Source organism: Phoxinus phoxinus (genome assembly GCF_949152265.1).
Source record: "Phoxinus phoxinus genome assembly, chromosome: 16".
In the NCBI taxonomy this organism is placed as follows: domain Eukaryota; kingdom Metazoa; phylum Chordata; class Actinopteri; order Cypriniformes; family Leuciscidae; genus Phoxinus; species Phoxinus phoxinus.
In genome coordinates, this window is record NC_136891.1 from 25,420,972 (window position 1) to 25,441,429 (window position 20,458).

The 20,458-nt window shown below is 36.2% G+C and overlaps 1 protein-coding gene across 2 annotated transcripts in view; it reads right to left on the reverse strand.

The window, feature by feature from the left end:
* The window catches only part of tns3.2 (tensin 3, tandem duplicate 2), a 48,665-nt gene that overhangs the window by 25,635 nt on the left and 2,572 nt on the right, over nt 1–20,458 (reverse strand). For both annotated transcript variants that reach the window (XM_079583401.1, XM_079583402.1), the window contains exons 5-16: nt 20,349–20,413; nt 19,091–19,174; nt 16,278–16,387; nt 15,678–15,738; nt 15,103–15,178; nt 13,992–14,121; nt 12,920–12,997; nt 12,183–12,284; nt 4,480–5,334; nt 1,807–1,916; nt 1,491–1,620; nt 426–506 (exon numbers count right to left, since the gene is read on the reverse strand). In XM_079583401.1, the coding sequence (XP_079439527.1) occupies nt 426–506; nt 1,491–1,620; nt 1,807–1,916; nt 4,480–5,334; nt 12,183–12,284; nt 12,920–12,997; nt 13,992–14,121; nt 15,103–15,178; nt 15,678–15,738; nt 16,278–16,387; nt 19,091–19,174; nt 20,349–20,413 (1,882 nt within the window). The remainder of the gene's footprint in view (nt 1–425; nt 507–1,490; nt 1,621–1,806; nt 1,917–4,479; nt 5,335–12,182; nt 12,285–12,919; nt 12,998–13,991; nt 14,122–15,102; nt 15,179–15,677; nt 15,739–16,277; nt 16,388–19,090; nt 19,175–20,348; nt 20,414–20,458) is intronic.

Consider the following 20,458-nt stretch of genomic DNA (forward strand, 5'->3'; position numbering starts at 1 on the left):
TATGAAATGGAATGTACTTTAAAAGGCTGTGTGTTTACATGTATGCACACTGTAAGCTTTTGCGTCAAAACTGAAGCATAATTTGGGGTTAATTCTAAGCACCCAGTTCCAAGTTCCCAAAGCACTGAATGGCCAGGTTTACAGGAAGTATGCATCCTGACCCAGAGGGCCACATCCTGTAGCAGAGTTATTTTGAGCAGCACAGATTTTGTGACAGCAGCAAGATAAACTTTGCTACAGGGGACCGTTTTTAAATGTCAAATTTGTGCAAAATACAGTTGAAGTCTCTCCTTGAATGGATTGACCAAAGACATACACAAAACGATATGCGCACACATTCTCATACTCTCATGTGGATGCAGACATCATTTTGCTAAAGTAAAAGGAAGTAGCATAAGGATGTAGCCACTATGGTAGCTGATTACCTTGCCATATTGGAGAGCTCATGTAGTGTCTACTGGTTTGAGAACCGGGTCTTGAAGGGATGAAGTCATGTGCACTCTTCACTGTGAGGAGAAAGTGACAGTTAAGCACATTAAGCCACCGTGTTGTGCCACAGGGTTCTATCCTTGGACCAATTTTATTTTCATTGTATATTTATGTCCATTCAGCTCAATTTTTCACAAATACAACATTTTGTATGTTGATGATACACAACTATACATTTCACTCCATCCAAGTGGGTCTCAATTATGTTCACAAGTACAAAGCCTGGTTGCCAGTCATTTTCTCCATCTTAACCCTAATAAGACAGAGTGTGTTGTTTTTGGATCTCTTTCAGCCACTAAGGAGACTAAGCCTCTATTTCGTCAAGCGTTTCTGATCGTGTTAAGAACCTGGGTGTTATTCTAGACTCTTGCATTAGTACCTCATAAGCAGGTTACCAGTGTTGTTAAGGCTGGCTTCTACCGACTTATCTCCTAATTGAAATCGATTCCTACTACTACAGACACGGATACCGTAATTCATGCATTTGTCTCATCACATATTGTTTAATTAGGTATTTCTCAGTGCCAATTAACCCATCCTGACCTTCTGGTTTTTCAACAAAATGCAAAATTAGATGGTGCTCTTTGTTTATAAAACTAGATTCAAATCAAAAGGGTGATATGGCTTTTTCTGTTGTTGATCCCTGTTTATGGAATTATTTTCGATTGCATATTACATTTTATCCAACAGTGGATGTTTTTAAATTGCGTTTGGATGCGTATTTTTTTAGTATGGCTTCTAACAGGTTTTAACGTGTCTGTGTATGTGAATGTTTATATTGTTTAACTTATCTGCTGGAAAGGGCTGATTATTGTATGATTATGTCAGATGATTTGATATATTCCATAGTAATGTATATGGTATAACGTATGCTATGATGTCTTTAAAAAGACTATACTAAAAAGATGACATGAGCAGAGGGTAATAAGACTGTGAAAGGCTGCATATGCCTCACAATTTCAAACTCACATAACAAACATTAAACACTGTGTCAGACTTACAATATGGAGTGGGGGGTGTCACAGGAAATGCCGGTGTGGGCGGAACTTGATTAAGACCCACCCACAGTGGGCTGTCAACCTCTGGAGGGTGGTCACCAAAGTCAACAGTGTCAGTGTGATATAGACCTCTCTGGAACAGACAAAAACACACAAGGCATTGTTGTAGGAATGTTCCGGGTTCAATACAAGTTTAACTTGTATTTTAGTTGACTGGGCAGAAGTTTTTACAGGGGTGGTGAGCGATTGAATTGCACTAGTTTTGAGGCTATACACTTATGAAGTAATTGTGCAGGTATAAATATGTGTATATTTATACCGGAGATGGTGTGTCAAAGACGAATCTCTGGATGTTCTGGATTTGATCACCACCCGGACTCCGCAGCACAGAGTATTCAGAGACATCACTGAGCTGTTTCTGTCTCCAACCTGGACCGAGAGAGAGACAAAGAAAGAGTCATTTAGTAGGCATTCACAACTGATTTTCACTGAATGGCAGTTCACATTTGACTGTGACCAGTCATTCAGAAATCTCACTCTTATTCATTATTTTCTAACAACATCTAACAAAGTTAATGCGTTTCATACAGCATGGCCTAAAATAGAATGTTCTTATACAATGCTTGTTTTGATAAGATCCATGAGGAGAAGCCATTTACGTCAGGGCTGTAAGAAAATACATTCCACAATAAATAAACATGAAATGTATAAAATTTTATAAATACAAATAAATAGATATTAAATAAGCAAATAATCATTAAATAAGTATTAAACTCATATTAAATAAATATTAAAATAAAATAAATACATTTAAATAAACAAGTAAATGCATACATACATGAGACTTTTAGTATTCAAAATAAACTGTTGTATACAGTATAGGTGGTTAAATTTGACTACCAGTAAACAAATATGCAAACCGGAAGCATTTAATGCAATTTATGATGGAAATTGTTTGATCACATAACAGTATGACCAAAACTTGTTTTAGTTTCTGTATTTTGCTTTAATAGCAGCACCAAATGAAAAAGATGTATGAAAAAGAAAACGAATGAATCATCTTCTCTAGAATTGTTTGAAATCCAGAGTGAATCTTGAGCTTCAGTGGAAGCAAAAAAATCTGACTGTCTGTACAAAGACTCATATTATCAATAACACGAATTTGATTATTTGATAAGTGACAATCCAGAGAGTCTTTAAAAAAGTCCTATTCATTTTACATAACATTTCTTGGTTATCTAAACTTTTTAATCCTAAACTTTGATTATTTTCAGGTAAAAAAAAAAAAAAAAAAACTACTACTTTGGATCCCAGTTTTTTTATAATGACTATAAAACATGGTAATAATTGATTACAAATGGCCAACAGTGCAGGCTCTGTTGACTATCACTTTAAAAATCTTCAAGACTCAGCGATGGGGAAAGACAACATGTTTTGTGTGTCAGGAGACGGTCACTTCAAACGCATTCCTCAGCCCTTACACATGTGTATTCAAACACACACACAGACACACACACACACCACAGGGCATATATCTTGTGACATACTATAGTAATAATAACACTCCGCATAGATATCTGTTCAACAGGATGAATTCACCATTCAACTAAAGGACTCTACTCCAGGTGCCAGAGCTGCTCTGACATGGGTTGATCCTGCTAAAAGGATCTTCTAAAAGAATAGACAGGAGACACATGCAAGGCAGGGGACACACTTCAAAAGCAACAAGACCCGTTCAGTCTGCTGAGGTCAAAGAAGCTAGAGTATTGAGTTCATGTGGAGACTGCATCACAGATGTGTTTGGTAAAGAGCAGCAGTCAATATAACATTATTAGGAAGTCACTAAATAGTTGTCAACGGCAGTGTTAATACACCACTAGAAATATGATTATGTCAAATTTTACACAAAAAGGCAGCAAAAAGGTAGACCTGGATGTTTATACATTCAAACACAGTCACACTTACACACACGCGCACACATACTCACTGAAATGAAAGGCAGGACTTTATTTTCTTTAGAAAACCTGTCAGGAGCTGCACATAGAGAACCATTGTATGTTACTTGTGTGCATTTATTAACATAATTTAGGCCCCTGCCAATAGAAACCTCAATGGAAACATCAGCTCAAAGTCACTAGACTGCAGGCTCAGAAATGAACCAGTGAACAAGACAAAAATGCCACTGAAAGCTACAAAAATGCATATATATAATTGAAATGTGATGGTAATATATATGCTTATAAACATACACACTAGGCCTACCTTAAGTTGTTTTTGACAGAATTTGAAAGTAAGTTATGCTCACCAAGGCTGTGTTTATTTGATTAAAATTACAATGAAAACAGTAATATTGTATAATATTACAAATGAAAGTTTTCAGCATCATTACTCCAGTCTTCAGTGTCACATGATCCTTCAGAAATCATTCTATTATAGGCTGATCTGATGACCAAAAAACATTTCTTATTATTACCAATGTTGAAAACAACTGCTCCTTAACTATTTTTTTTTTCAGGATTCTTTTTCACACTGTTATTTTGAATGTTCAAAATAGCAGCATTATTTTAGATAAAAAAATATATTTTGTAACATTTTAAATGTGCTTACTGTCACTTTTGATCAATTGAATGACAAACACCTTACTGATCCCCTTCGTTTTAACTGTAGCTTAAATATAATAAACACCATATTGTTGGAAGCACTATGAAATCTTTTTTTTTTACAGTTACTTTTATATTGAATTAATTTTACAACCATAACCACAATGAAATGATGAGCAATTAATTTAATTAAAAGTATTTGATGTAAACTGACAGCATGCTATGGGTTTTAGGTGTAGAAAAAACAACAACAACAACATATATATATATATATATATAAAATGAACACTGTGTCTACACCGGACGTTGAAAGTGACTGTTGGTGGATTGCTGGTCAGTTGAAATCAGTAAATAGATTTAGCATTGGTGAATGTATTAGGATTTGCTCTTACCTGATAAGTGGGATTTGGCCCTTCCACCTAAGTGCGTCTTTCCATTGGTGTGAAGCGAGACTGTGCGGGTCATGTGACTCCTTGCCTGTGTGGGGATTGGCTCAAAGTCAGGGTCAAGGTCCAGGATCAGCTGATTGAGCTGTTCGATTGATTGATCTATATCCAAAGCCAGTGTTGCAAACTCATCGTCCTTCTCAGGCTCTGCCTGCGCCTCTGGAAAGCCGTTGTCTGGTAGTGAAGGTTTGCTTGCACCTCTTTGGAGATCCGTCTCCTCCTTGTGTTCCAGTCTGTTTGATGGAGTGTGTGTGTAAGAGGTGGACTGCGACACCGACTGCTGCTGTTTCACCCACATATGTGTCTGATATTCAGCAGGTACTGATGAGTGTGTGAGTGTGTTTGAGGAACTCACATTATCTCTAAATATGGCAGGAGGAGCTCCAGTTTGACAATGATCTGATTGGACAGAGTTCTGACATTCACCTGAAGACAAACCAGACAGTTCCTTTGAAGATAGAGTGTCTTTAGAGTCTGAAACAGCGGCAATGGCATCATTAGGGGTAGTGATGTCGTCGTCATCATCTATAATGTCCGTCTCCCGCTCTATGAACATAGCTTTACCGTTTAAATGACTGGAATGATCAAATGCAGCTTGACTGGCTGTAGGGTCATGTCTCGGGATGCCTACAGAAGGTTGTTCCTCCTCCATTCTGAGCCCAGGATTACCTCTGTGGAGCTGAGTATGCTCCTCAGAGCTGTAGCTGATCGTGAGCCCGGAGGCTTGTCCTCCAGTCCACTGGGAGGAGCTGGAGAGTCCAGAGTCGCTGCTCAGAGAATGGTCGCCTTCATTTGGCTTGGCTGTGGAAGAAAGAACGAAAAGAATCAGGACAATAAAGTGGGAATCAGGGAGGGATGACATAAATTTGTAGGCCAACCCGGAAGTTAGCATCACACTGGTTCCCTCGACAAAAACCCAAATAGGGTTATTCCTTATTGCAAAAAATAAGTTTTTTCAACAAAAGTTTAATACTTACACGTTTTGTCCATCAAGATAATTTTCACACATAAACAGCTTTTGTTCATTTTGATGTCTAAATACAATCGCATGAAGTAAAAATCTAAATGTAGCTTCTAAACTAACTACACCACGGTCACATGACCTGAACATCACCACCAATAAGCTTCCGACAAATTCTTTCAGTTTTTATCGAAGGAATAAAATCCTAAAATAAATCTGTTCAGCATATAGCGATTGTGTCTCTTCATTAAATTTGGACTAAACCACTCAATTCCTATGGATTACTTTTACGATCTCTTTATGAACTTTTTAAAGTGTCAAAGTTAGGGCTGCACGATTAATCGGAATTAAACCGCACGGGATTTGGCAAATGCTGCGATTATTTTATGCGCAGCTTGTCAGTGCAGCAAGGCTCTGTGATCAGTAGTAAATGCTGCTCCATCTGAAAGCCAGAGGGCGCTCTCACGCAGAAACTCCACATGCCCCGCAGAAGTAGATAATGCACATCATTCTATGAAATCCCTTTGAGCTTCTTGCTATCAGTAGCTGAATTAACAGAAGATTGAAACGCTTTGATTGATTAAACATGACTCATAAACGCATGACTACGACAGTTAGTCTGACTTCTTCTTGGGGATTTTCATGATGATAAAGTATATATATACTTCAATGCTAATCGACATAGCCTTTATCACTGTATAGAATACTATGAAATAATATGTTGTGTGCCTTATTCTGTATAAGAAGCCACATCATCTCACAGAAGGATGTTTTCAAACATTCAACTGACATTATGAATTGAGTTGGGAGTAAAAACATGTTATTAAATGTTGTCTATTGTTGTCTATCATAAATACTTCTCATGTTTGGAAAGATTTGATGCGTGTTGCTTTTTCAAATGCACGACTCAAACTCACAATGGAGCAGAATTTCTACTGAACACAGAGCCGTGCTTCACTGACAAGCTGCGCATTAAATATAAATCACGATGACAGGATTTTCATTTTTGGGTGAACTAACACTTTAAGTAATTTATGTATCTACGTGTATCACTCTCTGGCCTATATAACTTTATACCTATATAAATGTATACCCATTTGAGTGGATGAAACATCATGCAAAAGCAAAAGATTTCGGCAACAGATGCGATTGTAGAGATTTTCGCAGTTGGCATCTCTGATATGTGAATGCATTTCATTTTAAACATGTTTATCAGAAGTACTTATCTTCACCCACTCTTCCTCCATTTATCCCTGTGTGTCATAGTCTGGGATACGGTGGTGATGTTAACACGTCTCTTGCGAGAGTCAGACACTTTAGTCATCACACAAATACACAGGTCTAGATGTCTTTGTGTGGTCGTTGTGTGTGTTCTAGCAAAGACACATCAGTCAGCCAGCGGCAGCTGAACACAGATCCCGGCAGATAGCATCGTGTGTCAAGCCACACTCACACACACTCGCATTGATCATGACTGATAACACATATCTACCGTTCAACATGAAGCCAGCAGGCAGCATCACACATGCAGGCTGTGCAAATGCACGTAAACACCGACATTTAGCATCACGCAACACGCTATGATCAATTTTGACATTTGGGAGCTGCAGGAAATGAAGTATTTTTATAGGCCAAAACCAGGAAACGAGTTTATATTGTAGCACTACCGGTTGCATCGTCCTGAACTCAATGAGTTTTTGGTCAAATGCCTGAAATAAGGTCTGTGGTGTACACACGCTCAAGACATTTTCATGTTTTATTCTACGACATAACATATTTCATAACACCCCCTTGTGATTTGTTAAAGCTTTTAGTTGTCTTGAAAAAGGTGATTGCTAGCAAGTGGCTAAATGGGACTGAAGAGGTTGTCGGAGAATTGAAACGTCATCATAACGAACAGATGTGTAAACGCACTTACTCACTAGTCCCCTTTCACAGCCTCATAGTGTTTATAATCACATTTTTGCAAAAGATTCTAGCTCAAACGTTCATGGTAAAAGTGTTTTTAAATAAGACAGAAAGAGTTGTTTTACTTCTGCTGATTGTATGTAGGCTTCAAAATCCATGAAATGTTTCATTTGTGAAGATTACATGAACAAAACATTTAAGTCATAAACAACAAACTTGTGTTCACAGAGCTTATTTTAAGTCCTAAAATATAAGTTCATAATTTGTTATAATGCACTGAATGTGTACATATTTTTTTACATATGTTTTCTGCAATTATACAGTTGACCCTACCCCTTAACCAACCTTTTAACCTAAACATACGACCAAACCTGTCCCGTTTCATACCTGTACCCCACCTCAATAGCAGCAAAAGTGTTTTGCAATACAACATGAACACATTAAGAACACTGTACCTAAGTATATAGTTAAACACACCTAGACAGATCAGAAAATGGCAAAACTGGTCAGTATGTAAACTGGTGAAAAACAGACTCTTTTTAACTAAACCAGTAAAGCTTCTCTAGTCTCAAGAGGCTGAAATCCAAATACCAAGCATGCATGATAAAACGCCACAGCTGGCAACTCTCTCACACACACGCACACACACAACAACTGTGATTCAATAGTCACCATACTATCATACACACTTTATCATAATCTAAAATAAATATATACTAGACCACTTGATCAAAACTAACAGGCTCAAAGCCTCAAACGGACCAATGCATTAACGACATACTTGACTTTGACTTTCAATTTGACTTTGAATCTAACAAAAAGTCCTTTCTTGGTCATATTTCTTAATAGTCTGCCCATGTTTCAGCAAAGCGCTTTTGGACTACATCAAAAGCAAAACGGGAAACTCTCAAAAGTACTTCAAAGGTGACTTATGCGCCAACTTTTCCTGACAAAATGAAGCACAACTGCATTCATTTGTCACAAGAGCTTTCAACAGCTCACAAAACAAATCAACCGTTTTGCTGTTGAAAGTGTATCCCACCACCTCGCACCGCTTCAAAAACGCACGGAGCGGGACAGCCCTAATGCTTTCCAGAAACATCCTCTCGAATCAGACCCCAAAGGTATCGGAGAGGACAACAGATGACTTCGACCATAGAAACGATAACAAAGAGCAAGAGAAAGAGACATCTGATAGAGTCACAAGTGAAAAGAGAGATCATACAATACACAAAAAAGAAAAAAAATATTCCTTGAATGAATAAAGAAAGGGGGGGAAAGGCAAGCAGTCCTGACCGTGTTTATCCTGCACGCGACTGTTCCCATTTTGTCCTGCATGCTCTCTCTTTCTGTCCTTCTCTCCTCATGCAGTTTTAAACAGACAGGCAGCTTGCATTCTTTCCAATAAGGTGATAACAGCTCCCCTGGGTCTCCTTTTCTTTCCTCTTCTACTTTTTCTTTCTCTCAGTCAATCTTTTTCCTCCCTTTCCCCCGTTTTCCCTCCTCCCTTTTCTCTTACAGTGCTGCTCGCTCTCCCCGTCTCTCTCTCTGTCTCTCTCTCTCTCTCTCCACCTCCACACACAGGTAACCCCTTTCAGGTGCCCCTCATGGGTGTACGGGAAAATCCTGGCTTGGGAAGCATTATTCCGCTTGAACCAGCCAATGCTCCTCGGAATACAGCTGTACACACACACACACACACATATATGCTTGTTGTAGAGCGCGCATGGACGCTCCGAGGACCTTGAGCCCTCCAAATATGGAGTGGGGAATGTAAACACAAGGGCGGAGTTATGAGTGGGTGGAGAGATAGAGCGCAAAGAGACACACAGAGCGAAAGAGAGCGAGATAAGAGAGGTATTGATGTACTAAAGAACAAGAGCGCCAGGTAAAAAGAAACACAAAATGATGAAAGAAAGATTGAAAGAAAGCAAAAGAAAGATAACAGGAGAGAGAGAAAAAAACAGTATGAAACTTTGGGCGACTGGCAGTAGCATTCCTTCAGACTGTTTGTTGCTGCGACTGGCAATAATTACAGACACACAAGTGTGTGTTTGTGAGCGTGTGTAATTCTATATTTGAGCTTATGTATTCTAAATTGTAAAGGCTGTTTGTGCACCAACCATGAGGCATCTCTAAATTACACGGCTGCTTGGGACGGAATCACACAACCAGATGTGCATCAAGACTCAGTCCCATATGACACACACATGCACACACACATTTAGCTGTTGGGATTTTTATTTTTTTGCAGTTGTGAAAAGAAGCTCCACGCCTTTAAATATCCGGCCCTGGAATTTCCGATTCTTGTGCAAAGGGCCACCATAACAAGTGTAACTTATGGTAATAGTTCTCTGATCACTGAACTTTAACTGGACAAGGAGAACAAAGTTCATTTTCATAAATGTAATCACTCACCATGTTCCGCTCCCAGAAGCGGATTTACTTCAGTGTAGGGGAAGATGGGGTAAGATGTGCCAGCAACCCCACATTTTTTAATGTTAATCTATACAGTACTCATCAAAAGTTTTTTTTTTAAAGAAAAGTAAGGATGCATTAAATTTACCAAAAGCTGTTTAACTTTGAAAATCTGAAAAAAAATCATTATTATTATTATATTATATATATTTAATATTATTTTAATATTATATTATTATAATAAAAATATTAAGCAACACAACTGTTCAACGTTGATAATAATAAGAAATCTGTTTTGAGCACCAAATCATCATATTAGAGTGATTTCTGAAGGATCATGTTACACTGAAGACTGGAGTAATGATGCATCAGATAATTTTTTTTTTTTTTTTTTAATATATTAAGATGTAATAGAGTTATTTTAAACTGCAATATGTTACAAAATTATGAACTGTGTTCATTTTGTGTCTTTAAAAAACATTAAAAGTTTACCATATTGTTCCCATTATTTTAAGCCTTAAATGTTTCTTTATTTTTGAGGAAGAGGAAGATTTTTACAAGCTAAATACTGCTTTCAATTATATACTATATCACACTTTACATTCGTAGAAATTCAACATATTTTCTTCTCTGCCTCATTTATCTTTGTGTAGAAGACAACTAAACTAAAACCGGTAGTAAATGTTATCCCACTCTTAACATTTACAGTAATTACAAACCCTCAAAGGGAAACAGCCAAGGCAATGGAGCACTGTGGTGGTACTACGGTAACTGGCAGGTCATTATGGTCTGGAGGCCTCAGACCAAACAAGATTAGATTGGGGTCAAATACAAGAATTTTTACTATTATTGTATAGGAGGTTAAGCTTTTCCACCCACCCTGAACAGTCCCGCACAGTCTCATATGTTCCAATTAACCTCAGCAAACAGTGCCCAGGCTTAATAACGGCATTAGAGTTAAAGCGTGTTTCCTGTAGCAGACCGTTACTTGACAATTACTAGACCATTACAGAGACTTCATGTCTCGGGAAAACTATTCTTTGCATCCTGGAATAAACACGGCTTACATGTGCATTCATGCTTTTGTTTTCCTCTACTAAAAATAAATATCCACAATCCCATGGTTTCACCACCGAAGTCCCCCAAGAGGCCTATGAAGTACTATGAAAACACGTTCCGAATTAGTGAATCCAAAGCCAGATTTAGTACGCTTGTTGTATGTTAATAAAGACAAAGTGTATATGGACTTGTCTATTTGAAACATGCCTACACAACACTCCAAAAACCAAAATAGATATGTGTAAAAAAGAAAAGAAAAGAAAGATAAACTAACTGTGAGTCATGGTAATTCATAACATGCGATTCATAAGGAAAGAAAAAAGAGAGATTTGAAAAACTTAGTGTACAACAAATTATTGTAGACTAGTGATAATCGTCTAATATTTGGGCTTTTTGACCAATATTCATAATCACTTTACCAATAAGCAGAACTTTTCCCTTGTGGTTTTCCTAAACGGACCAACAGTTTGAGGGAATATTTTTTTTTCAATCATTTTAGCAATTTAGCACACATCTCGTTTGCTATATATATATGTTTTCAATTTTTGCAGTTTTATACATTGTTTTGTGCTTCTTCATTACTGTTTTACTGTTTCAATACTTCTGAAAAGCTATTAAATTACCAATAGAATATTGTAACTTCATAAAGCATTTTATATTTCAATACATTTGCTGAATTAAACTACCTTTCAAAAGTTTGGGGTCATTAAGACTTTTTAATGATTTTGAGAAGTCTCTTATGCTCACCACAGCAGCATTTATTCGATCAAAAATACAGTAAAATCAGTAATCTTGTTAAATATTCGGACAATTTAAAATAACTGTCTTCTATTTGAATATACAGTACATTAAAACATCGTTTATTTCTGTGATGCAAATCGGAATTTTCAGCATCATTACTCCAGTCTTCAGTGTCACATGATCCTTCATTCAGTATATCATTTTAATATGCCAATTTAGTGCTCAAGAAACATTTCTTATAATTATCAATGTTAAAAACAGTACTTTTGTGGAAACCGTGATGCTTTTTTTCAGGATTCTTTGATAAATAGAAAGTTCAAAATAACATTTATTTGAAAGAGAAATCTTTTGTAAAATTATAAATGTTTTTAATGTTACGTTTGAACAATTGAATGCATTCTTGCTGAATAAAAGTATTCTTGACCCCAAACTTTTGAACATCTGTGACAACATGCCTTGCTTCTTCCCTGTATATACACATTTATAGTTTGCTAGATATCAGAATCAGCTATTGGAAAACTCTAGACATTATGAATAACTTAATAGGTGTTTCCAGTGTTACCTGTTGCTGTAAAATTTTCACTGAAGTCCCATTGAGTCTGAAGTGAATCCAGAGGGTCATTTTCAATGACAACGGCTGAACTGTTCCTCCAGTAGCCACAGTCTTGAAGAAACACAGTGTGATAATTTATAAATAAATGTATTAGTACCTAAACCAGCCAAATTGACCCTTCGCAAAGAAGTTTGATTGACAGGCGATCTAACCAATCATAATCCACCATTTTTGTCCGACAAAGCAGTCAGGAGAGTTAGTAGATTAACATGGGAGGATTTGAACTTGAAAAACGCAGTGTACTGACGTCTTTCCACGGTTAAAACAACATTCCTTCTTATGTTCATTCATGTTTATTTGATGCTATAAATGAACCAGAAGAGATGATCGGTTCACGAGCAGCTTTAACTGAGGCTCTACATCGATCTGTCAGACACATTAAAGAGCCACAAAACGGTATTTATTGTTTACATTTCTTTAAAAGATGACCAAATATGAATGTTGAGACTTTGTTTCATATTAAAAGTAACCTGGTTTGTGTCTGTCAGTGCGTTGTCAGTGTCCTCTCTGCTCCGCGGTGTATTTTTCACAGCGTGAGAACATGGTGTGTAGAGTGAGAGTGGCGTGGCTTGTCGGACATAGCAACAGTAACTAAAGGGGGTGGGTCTTTGCGAACGGTCAATTGGATCATACAAATTCACAAAGACCTATAAAACATCTTCCATTGCAGAAAAATGTAAAGCTACCTGAAGCAAAGGATGGATCTTTCTCCGCAATTTCTGAAAAAAGCACCTCCACCACACCGTCCTCTGGGAATCTTGGGTCTTGAATGGACACAAAAAGCAAATGATGACTTAAAAGGGATGGAAAAAACTACTCCGCACAGCAATGTGGGAACATCAACACACATGAGTTCAATGACAGATGATGTGTGTATCCGTGACTTGTAAGCACGCTCGCCACAGCCATGTGACCGTTTTCTCTTCTGTCCATCTACATTACGGTTGTCTTGATTGTGTAAGGTTTCCCATTGTGTAAGGACCAAAATTGCAGAAGTGTTTGTGTAAAGAGTTGTCTGTCTGTTTCTCAGATCTCCTTGAGCCACCATGCGTCTTGCCTGTCATTATTTACCAAAAACATTCGGCTCGCTCACATGCTCAATCACGCACACTCACACACACTAGGAAACACCAACCTGCATTCAAAATAATGAAGTACAAACATATGTTGGCCCCAACCCGTATGGAATACAAATACAGCTGCTAGACCTTTTCTCAGAGCCAACATTGAACTAACTATGAACATTTTCCAACAACATTTGTCAACCAGATTACAAATACTCTCAGTAATCAATTTGAACAAAGTATCTATTATTTTATCAGTCCCACTTTAGATAAAGTGTCTTTATCTACCATGTACGAACATAAAAAATAACAATTTGATAGAACGCACTTATTGCTTACATGTTTTTACAAAACCTGCATGTAATTACAGCTCTATTTAACGTCTGTTATTACATCTATAATTACACTGTTGACCTTTGCCTTACCCTTTAACCAACCTTTAACCTTAAACATACCACCAAACCCGTATCCTACCTCAATAGCAGCAAAAGTGTTTTGCAATACAACATGAACACAATAATTACATTGTACCTAATATAAAGCATGACCTTTTTGCCTTTTGACTGACAATTTTTGTGCTACATACAAGATAAACGTCATTTGGTTTGTTATTTTGCTAATGCAAATACTTTCTTAGATTTTTATCTTCAAATATTTTTGGGCCAGCTTTGTGTGCCAAAAACAATTTGGGTACCTTTGCTGGCATGATCAAGGTCTTGTTTCTGCAAGGAAAGTTGGTCTCCAGACAGAGCGCCGGTGTGAAACTGCACACGAAACACTGTCTCATTAGTCCTCACGGAAACATTTTTATGATAACACGCAATCTGCAGAGAAAGAAGAAATGAAGATGATACAGTATGCAGTTTTCATAAGATTAGTGTTAAAAAAAAAACATGTTTTGGAGGACTTATAAGCCTTTTGAACTAGTGAGGACAAAGTAAATGTCCTCACTAAGTGGTTATCATAATATTTCACTATATAAGTGAGGACATTTGGCCCTCACAAGTATAGCCAAAAGGCTTTTTTTAGGGGATCTGGATCTAGTGTTTTGCACTTGTTTCTGTAGTTTAGGAATAGGGGTCAGGTTAGGTCAGTGGTTCTCAAACTTTTTTGGTCACGCCCCCCTTTAAACCTCTAACTACAAAATAATTTCTCAAAAATGATAAACACCTTGAAAGATGTTTTAAATTGAAAAAGGTGTAATGAAAAACACCTGCAATAGTTTCACTTTGTAATGTCATTGAAAAATATAACAGTAAGAGAGAATAATAGATCAGAACATAACTTGTAATTCAAATAAATAAATACAAATTAATATATTTAAATATATATACTAAATATATAATCAGTGGCTGTAGCAGCTTGTTATGCAATTCGCTGAAGGGGTGCTTTTCTTTCTTTTTTTCAGACGGTGACAAGTTAAAAAAGAAAGATTCAGTGTAATTGCCGTTCAGTGCCGCTTTATAAAGGCACAGGGCGCCAACCCCTGTTCACGCTCTTGAGGGAAATGGATTAATACACATACTTGATGTTTTTTTTTTAAATGTCAAAATGCAGAAAGTTTTCTGTGATGGGTAGGGTTAGTGTAAGGGGATATAATATACAGTTTGTAAAGTATAAAAATAATTGTCTATGGACAATTCATGTCCATAAAATATGAAAACACAACGAGTGAGTGAGTGAGTGAGTGAGTGAGTGAGTGAGTGAGTGAGTGAGTGAGTGAGTGAGTGAGTGAGTGAGTGAGTGAGTGAGTGAGTGAGTGAGTGAGTGAGTGAGTGAGTGAGTGAGTGAGTGAGTGGTCTCACCATGAAATCACCATTGATCATCTGTGGGGGTTCCAGAATAAAGCACACACTGTCCGTCTGACCTACGGCAACCTGACTGAGAGTTATACACAAGCACTAAATATACACATATTCTAAATAGAATCACATGGATGAACATGATGATACACAATACACACAGCATTTAAAAAATATTAGGGCTGTCAAAAGATTAATAGTGATTAATCACATCCAAAATAAAAGTTTGTGTTTACATAATATATGCGTGTATACTGTGTAGAATTATTATGTATAAATACACACACATTCATGTATATATTTAAGGAATAATTGCATTTATAGGTATACTGTATATACATTTATATAATTTATATTATATATAAATATTTTATATATAAATATAACCAATTTGTCTTACATATATACATGATTGTGTGTGTTTTTATATATATAAATAATTATACACAGTACACACAAATATATTATGTAAACACAAACTTTTATTTAGGATGCGATTAATCGTGATTAATCTTTTGACAGCCCTAAAAAAATATACTTTTTAATATTGTATTTATATATAATATCCAGTGTCTTACTGCACTCCTGATGTGTATATTGTCTGCGTGCCATGATACACTCTGATAAACAGCTGACACACTGAAAACAAACAAACCCAGACAAAAAAATGTATTACACTTGTTTAATAGTTCAAGTTAGGTAAAAAATTTTTTAACATTTTAAGTTAAAAAAAATACTTTTTCAAAAAACTGCTTAAAATAGTATTAATGTTAATAAACAACATTCAATAAACAACATTCATTTCCAAAAAAGTTCTGAAAAGTCTGTCATCATTTACACACATTTGCTGAATTCACTCCAAACCTTTAAGAAGATATTTTTAAGATATTTTTGTTAATGATCTTGTTTTAAATATATTTTGTGTTCGACAGAAGAAAGAACGTCACGCAGGTTTGGAACAACATGAGTGAGTAAATGATGACAGAATTTTCCTTTTTGGGTGAACTAATAATCAAGATTACTGATGTATTTTTCTGAAGAGAAGAATTTTAGAAGAATTTGAACTCTATTAAGTTTCATGAGAAATATTTAAGATATTAAATATTATTTGGAAACTAAAAACACTATTTCACTTATAACTTAAATGACTGGATGTAAGATATTGGCGTTTTCCTAACCTGTAGGGTGGAAGTCAGGAATGGGATGGATATGAACGCGGTGGATGAAGAGAGGGGAAGGGTTTATGTGGATCTGGTGAGCAAGCAGCCTGCCAAACACCTGCACATACCTGAACCATCCACAAACACCTCAGTCACTCATACTGACACCAGACAATAATAAATCAAGCCTCACAACACCACAACAACTTCAGATGTTGAAAATAAAACTGCAAAAAAGCATCAGCCTGGTCTTAATTGGCAATTATCAGCATTTAAAAACAAAAGGATTTAGGCGGAAGAAAGAATGCATGAATATTTTAAAGGGTTATTTCACCCAAAAATGAGAACTCTGCCATTAATTACTCACCTTCATGTCTTTCCAAACCTGTAAGACTTTCATTCATCTTCGGTTACAAATGAAGGTATTTTAATGAAATCTGAGAGCTTTCTGTCCCTCCATTGACAGCTACGCAACTATTACTTCCAAGCCCCAGAAAGGTAGTAAAGACATTATTAACTAAGCATATACAAGTAATCCATGTGACTCCAGTGGTTTAACCTCAATTTTATAAAGCGATGGGAGTGCTTTGCGCAAAAAAAACATGATTTACCACTGTATTTACACAATATTAATCGCCAACGTGTTCACGAGAGCACCACGGCACATGCGAGTTGTGTTGACGTGTTGTAGATTAATATTTTGTAAATACAGTGATAAATTGTGTGCAGTTTTTTTGCCCAAGGCACTCGTGTCGCTTCATAAAATTGAGGTTAAACGACTGGAATCACATGGGTTACTTTAATGATGTCTTTCGTTCTAGGGCTTGAAAGTGGTAGTTGCGTAGCTGTCAATGGAGGGACGGAAAGCTCTCAGATCTCATCAAAAAGATCTTCATTTGTGTTCTGAAAATGAATGAAAGTCTTACGGGTTTGGAACCACATGAGGGTGAGTAATTAATGACAGAATTTTCCTTTTTGGGTGAACTAACCCTTTAAACCAAACAAGATGAAGGTGTGAAAAGTGTTACTGATCCTGAAACCTGAAGAAAAGAAAAAAACATTTCTTAACATGATTTACTGCTATTCTGGGTGTGCCATATTATCAAAGAGAATACATAGCTTCTTTACAGCGTTGCCAAAAACATCTTCTCTGTGTTGTTCCAGCAACAGATCAGAGCTGAATATTTATGTTGCGATTTTTAAAGCTTTACAATCACTCATTTTACTGAAAAGTGTTTCTAGAGTCAATAGAGATGGGTGAGCATAAGGCAAGGGAAATGAAAATACACTAAAATACAGGGAAAGGAGTTTAGAGTAAAAACTCTTCCTCAGTTTGCACGTGCGTGAGGGGTGATGACGGGTGCTGGCTTTTAGGATGATGTATATATATTTTTTTTTTTAAAAAGACAGTACCAAAGTGTAAATTAAGATGTTTCAGAGAAAAGGGAAGTGGGGATAATGTCAGGACGTCCAGACTGCATAGGGGGATTTCCTCTCGTCTCGTGTGTGACCCTGAACCACTGTCCAGAGTGAAACCTTCACTCATGACAGACCGAGTGTCCAAAACCAACACCTCAGTATGTTTTAAGAAGACAAGCAACAGATTTCATTTGTAACACTTCTTCACAATGGAAATGCGTATAAAGTAGGGGGAGAAGATGGATCATGTGGTAAGCATGTGTCAAAAGCAAGTGCAATATTTTCCACATGACCATATATGTCAATATTTAAGCCATTAAGTCAATATTTCAATGTTTTTGAAAGAAGTCTCTTATATGCTCACCAAGTATCAAAAATACAGTAATATTGGGAAAAATTATTGCAATTATTCTATTTGAATACATTTTAAAAAATAAATTTATTCCTGTGATGACCAAGCTGAATTTTCAGTATCATTACTCCAGTCTTCAGTGTCACATGATCCTTCAGAAATCACTCTAGTATAATTATTTGGGTTACACTTTATCTTAAGGTGTCCATGTTACAGTGTAATTATACATTTAAGTACTGAGTAATAATAGTTAACTACATGTACTTACTATATAGGGTTAGGATTAGGGCATGGTTAAAGTTATACAGTAAAAAAAGTTGCTGACTTAAATTAAGTAAAATCAACTTGGATGTTTAAGTAATTTCAACTTAAATTACATTAAACTGACTTAAAATGAGTTGAATCTTGTATAAATTATAAAAAAGTAGAAAATTGCTTAACTTAAACTTTGATGAGTTAAAGCAATGCAATGTAAAAGCACGTTGTCAACGAATAGATCATATAATTTTTTTACTGCATCTTTGTGCATTGCACAATTGTCCAATTTAACAATTGTACAAATGCACAATTTATAGTAATTACTATAGTAACTACATGCAACATGTAACAAGTAGTAACCCTGATTTGAATGATCAGACATAGAATTTCATAATTAGAATAATCCGAAATCACGCTAATAAGAAAATGTCCTCATTCTTTACATTTTTGAAAACAGTTGTGCAACTTTTTATATATTTTTGTGGAAACCTTAACAAATTTTTCAAGATCAAAAGATCAGCATTTATTTTAAATATAAATCTTTTGTAACATTTAATGCATCCTTGCAAAATAAAATAAAGTATTCAATTCTAATTTAAAATAAAATAATAATTTTACTGATCACAAACAATAATTTGGCAAATTATGAATTATTAAATTAAGAATGTTTCCCAATATAGTAGCAGTAGGGTTAAGTGTATCAAATGGTTCTTGTTCATTTATTTTTATACCCAACTCTCCCCTTCTGTGTACTGGAATAGGGGGGAAAAATAAAGTTAATGCATAAACAAATGAGCCTTGCCTTTTCTGAGATGGAGTCATGATGTCAACCATTTTATCACTGCAGAACTTCTTCATGGAGTAGAGATCTAATGCATGTTCCTCACTAGGTAAAAGAGAACATGAAACAGGTCACACATCAATGTACAAACCTATAAAATATATTTTTTTAGCCATTTGTGCAATCAATTAACATACAGTAGATGCCACAAAATGCCTTTCAAAATAAATTCACAACACTTTCATATTTTTAAACATTAAATATTGACTGATGCGAAAGGGAGCTATTATGATACACTTCTGCTTTTTGACAGTATTCTAAGTCTAACAATCAGCCTCTATAGAGAGGGCTCTTATTAAAGGTCTTCAAGGGAGTGACAGTCCTCCCAAAAAAGAAAGTTCTGTCACGTTGTTCTAATTTAAACCCATATGACTTTGGTTCCTCCTTTGAACACGAAATAGAAACTACGAAGAATGGTTGCTCTTAAAATCCTTCCCCACCAGTGAGTTTTTAACTTGAGAACCTCTGCGACTGGATAACTGACCAAATCATTCAGACTGGATTTGTGAACTGGTTCAACCAATTCATTGAAAAGATCCAAATCATAACAATGATTTGGTAAAAAAACTGGACATTGCTCATGAAAGCAATTCCAAAAAAGCGCAGATGGGAGTGGAAAGTTCTGCACGTGATCTACTGATGACACAAATTAAAGAACACAGACAGATCATTTCCATAATGACCAACACAATCTACCAAGAGCAACGCAAATTAGAGTCTGGTTTAAGACATGCTTTTTGGGCAGTAAATGACGGCGCGAACAACAGTAAATTGACGAGCGCAAACCTTAGTAAATCACCTTGCATGATCCATTTAAATAGTCTCCTCCCATACATTTTGCATCTTGAAGGGAAACTCCTACAAATGCAATAAGGTCAGCTGCAAAAATGCTGTGTCTTTAGTAAATCCTGACAGTAGTTTTTTTTTTTTACGCCAAAAGAGGGTAAGCTATTAGTAAATCTGGCCCATAGGCTATAATCCATATAGACTACTTTTTATTGTGCATTTGAGTGTTTTTCAAAGCTTGAAAGCTCCAGTGGCCATTTATTATAATCACACAGAAAATCAAACAGGTTTGGAACGACATGACGGTGAGTAAATCCTAATAGTAACAATTGTCATTTTTGTGGTGAACTATCCCTTTAAGCAGCTTGTCTGAGAAGGCAATAGTCTTAAATATATTTTGACTTGTTAACAAAGGATATGAATTAAGATGTACCTGGTGGAAACATTAGATAGTTGGATGTAAGAGGATATTACCACACCCACCCTGTCTTTGCTGCCCTATATGAAAGAGACAGGAAAAAGTTAACCAAGTGTGACATTCCT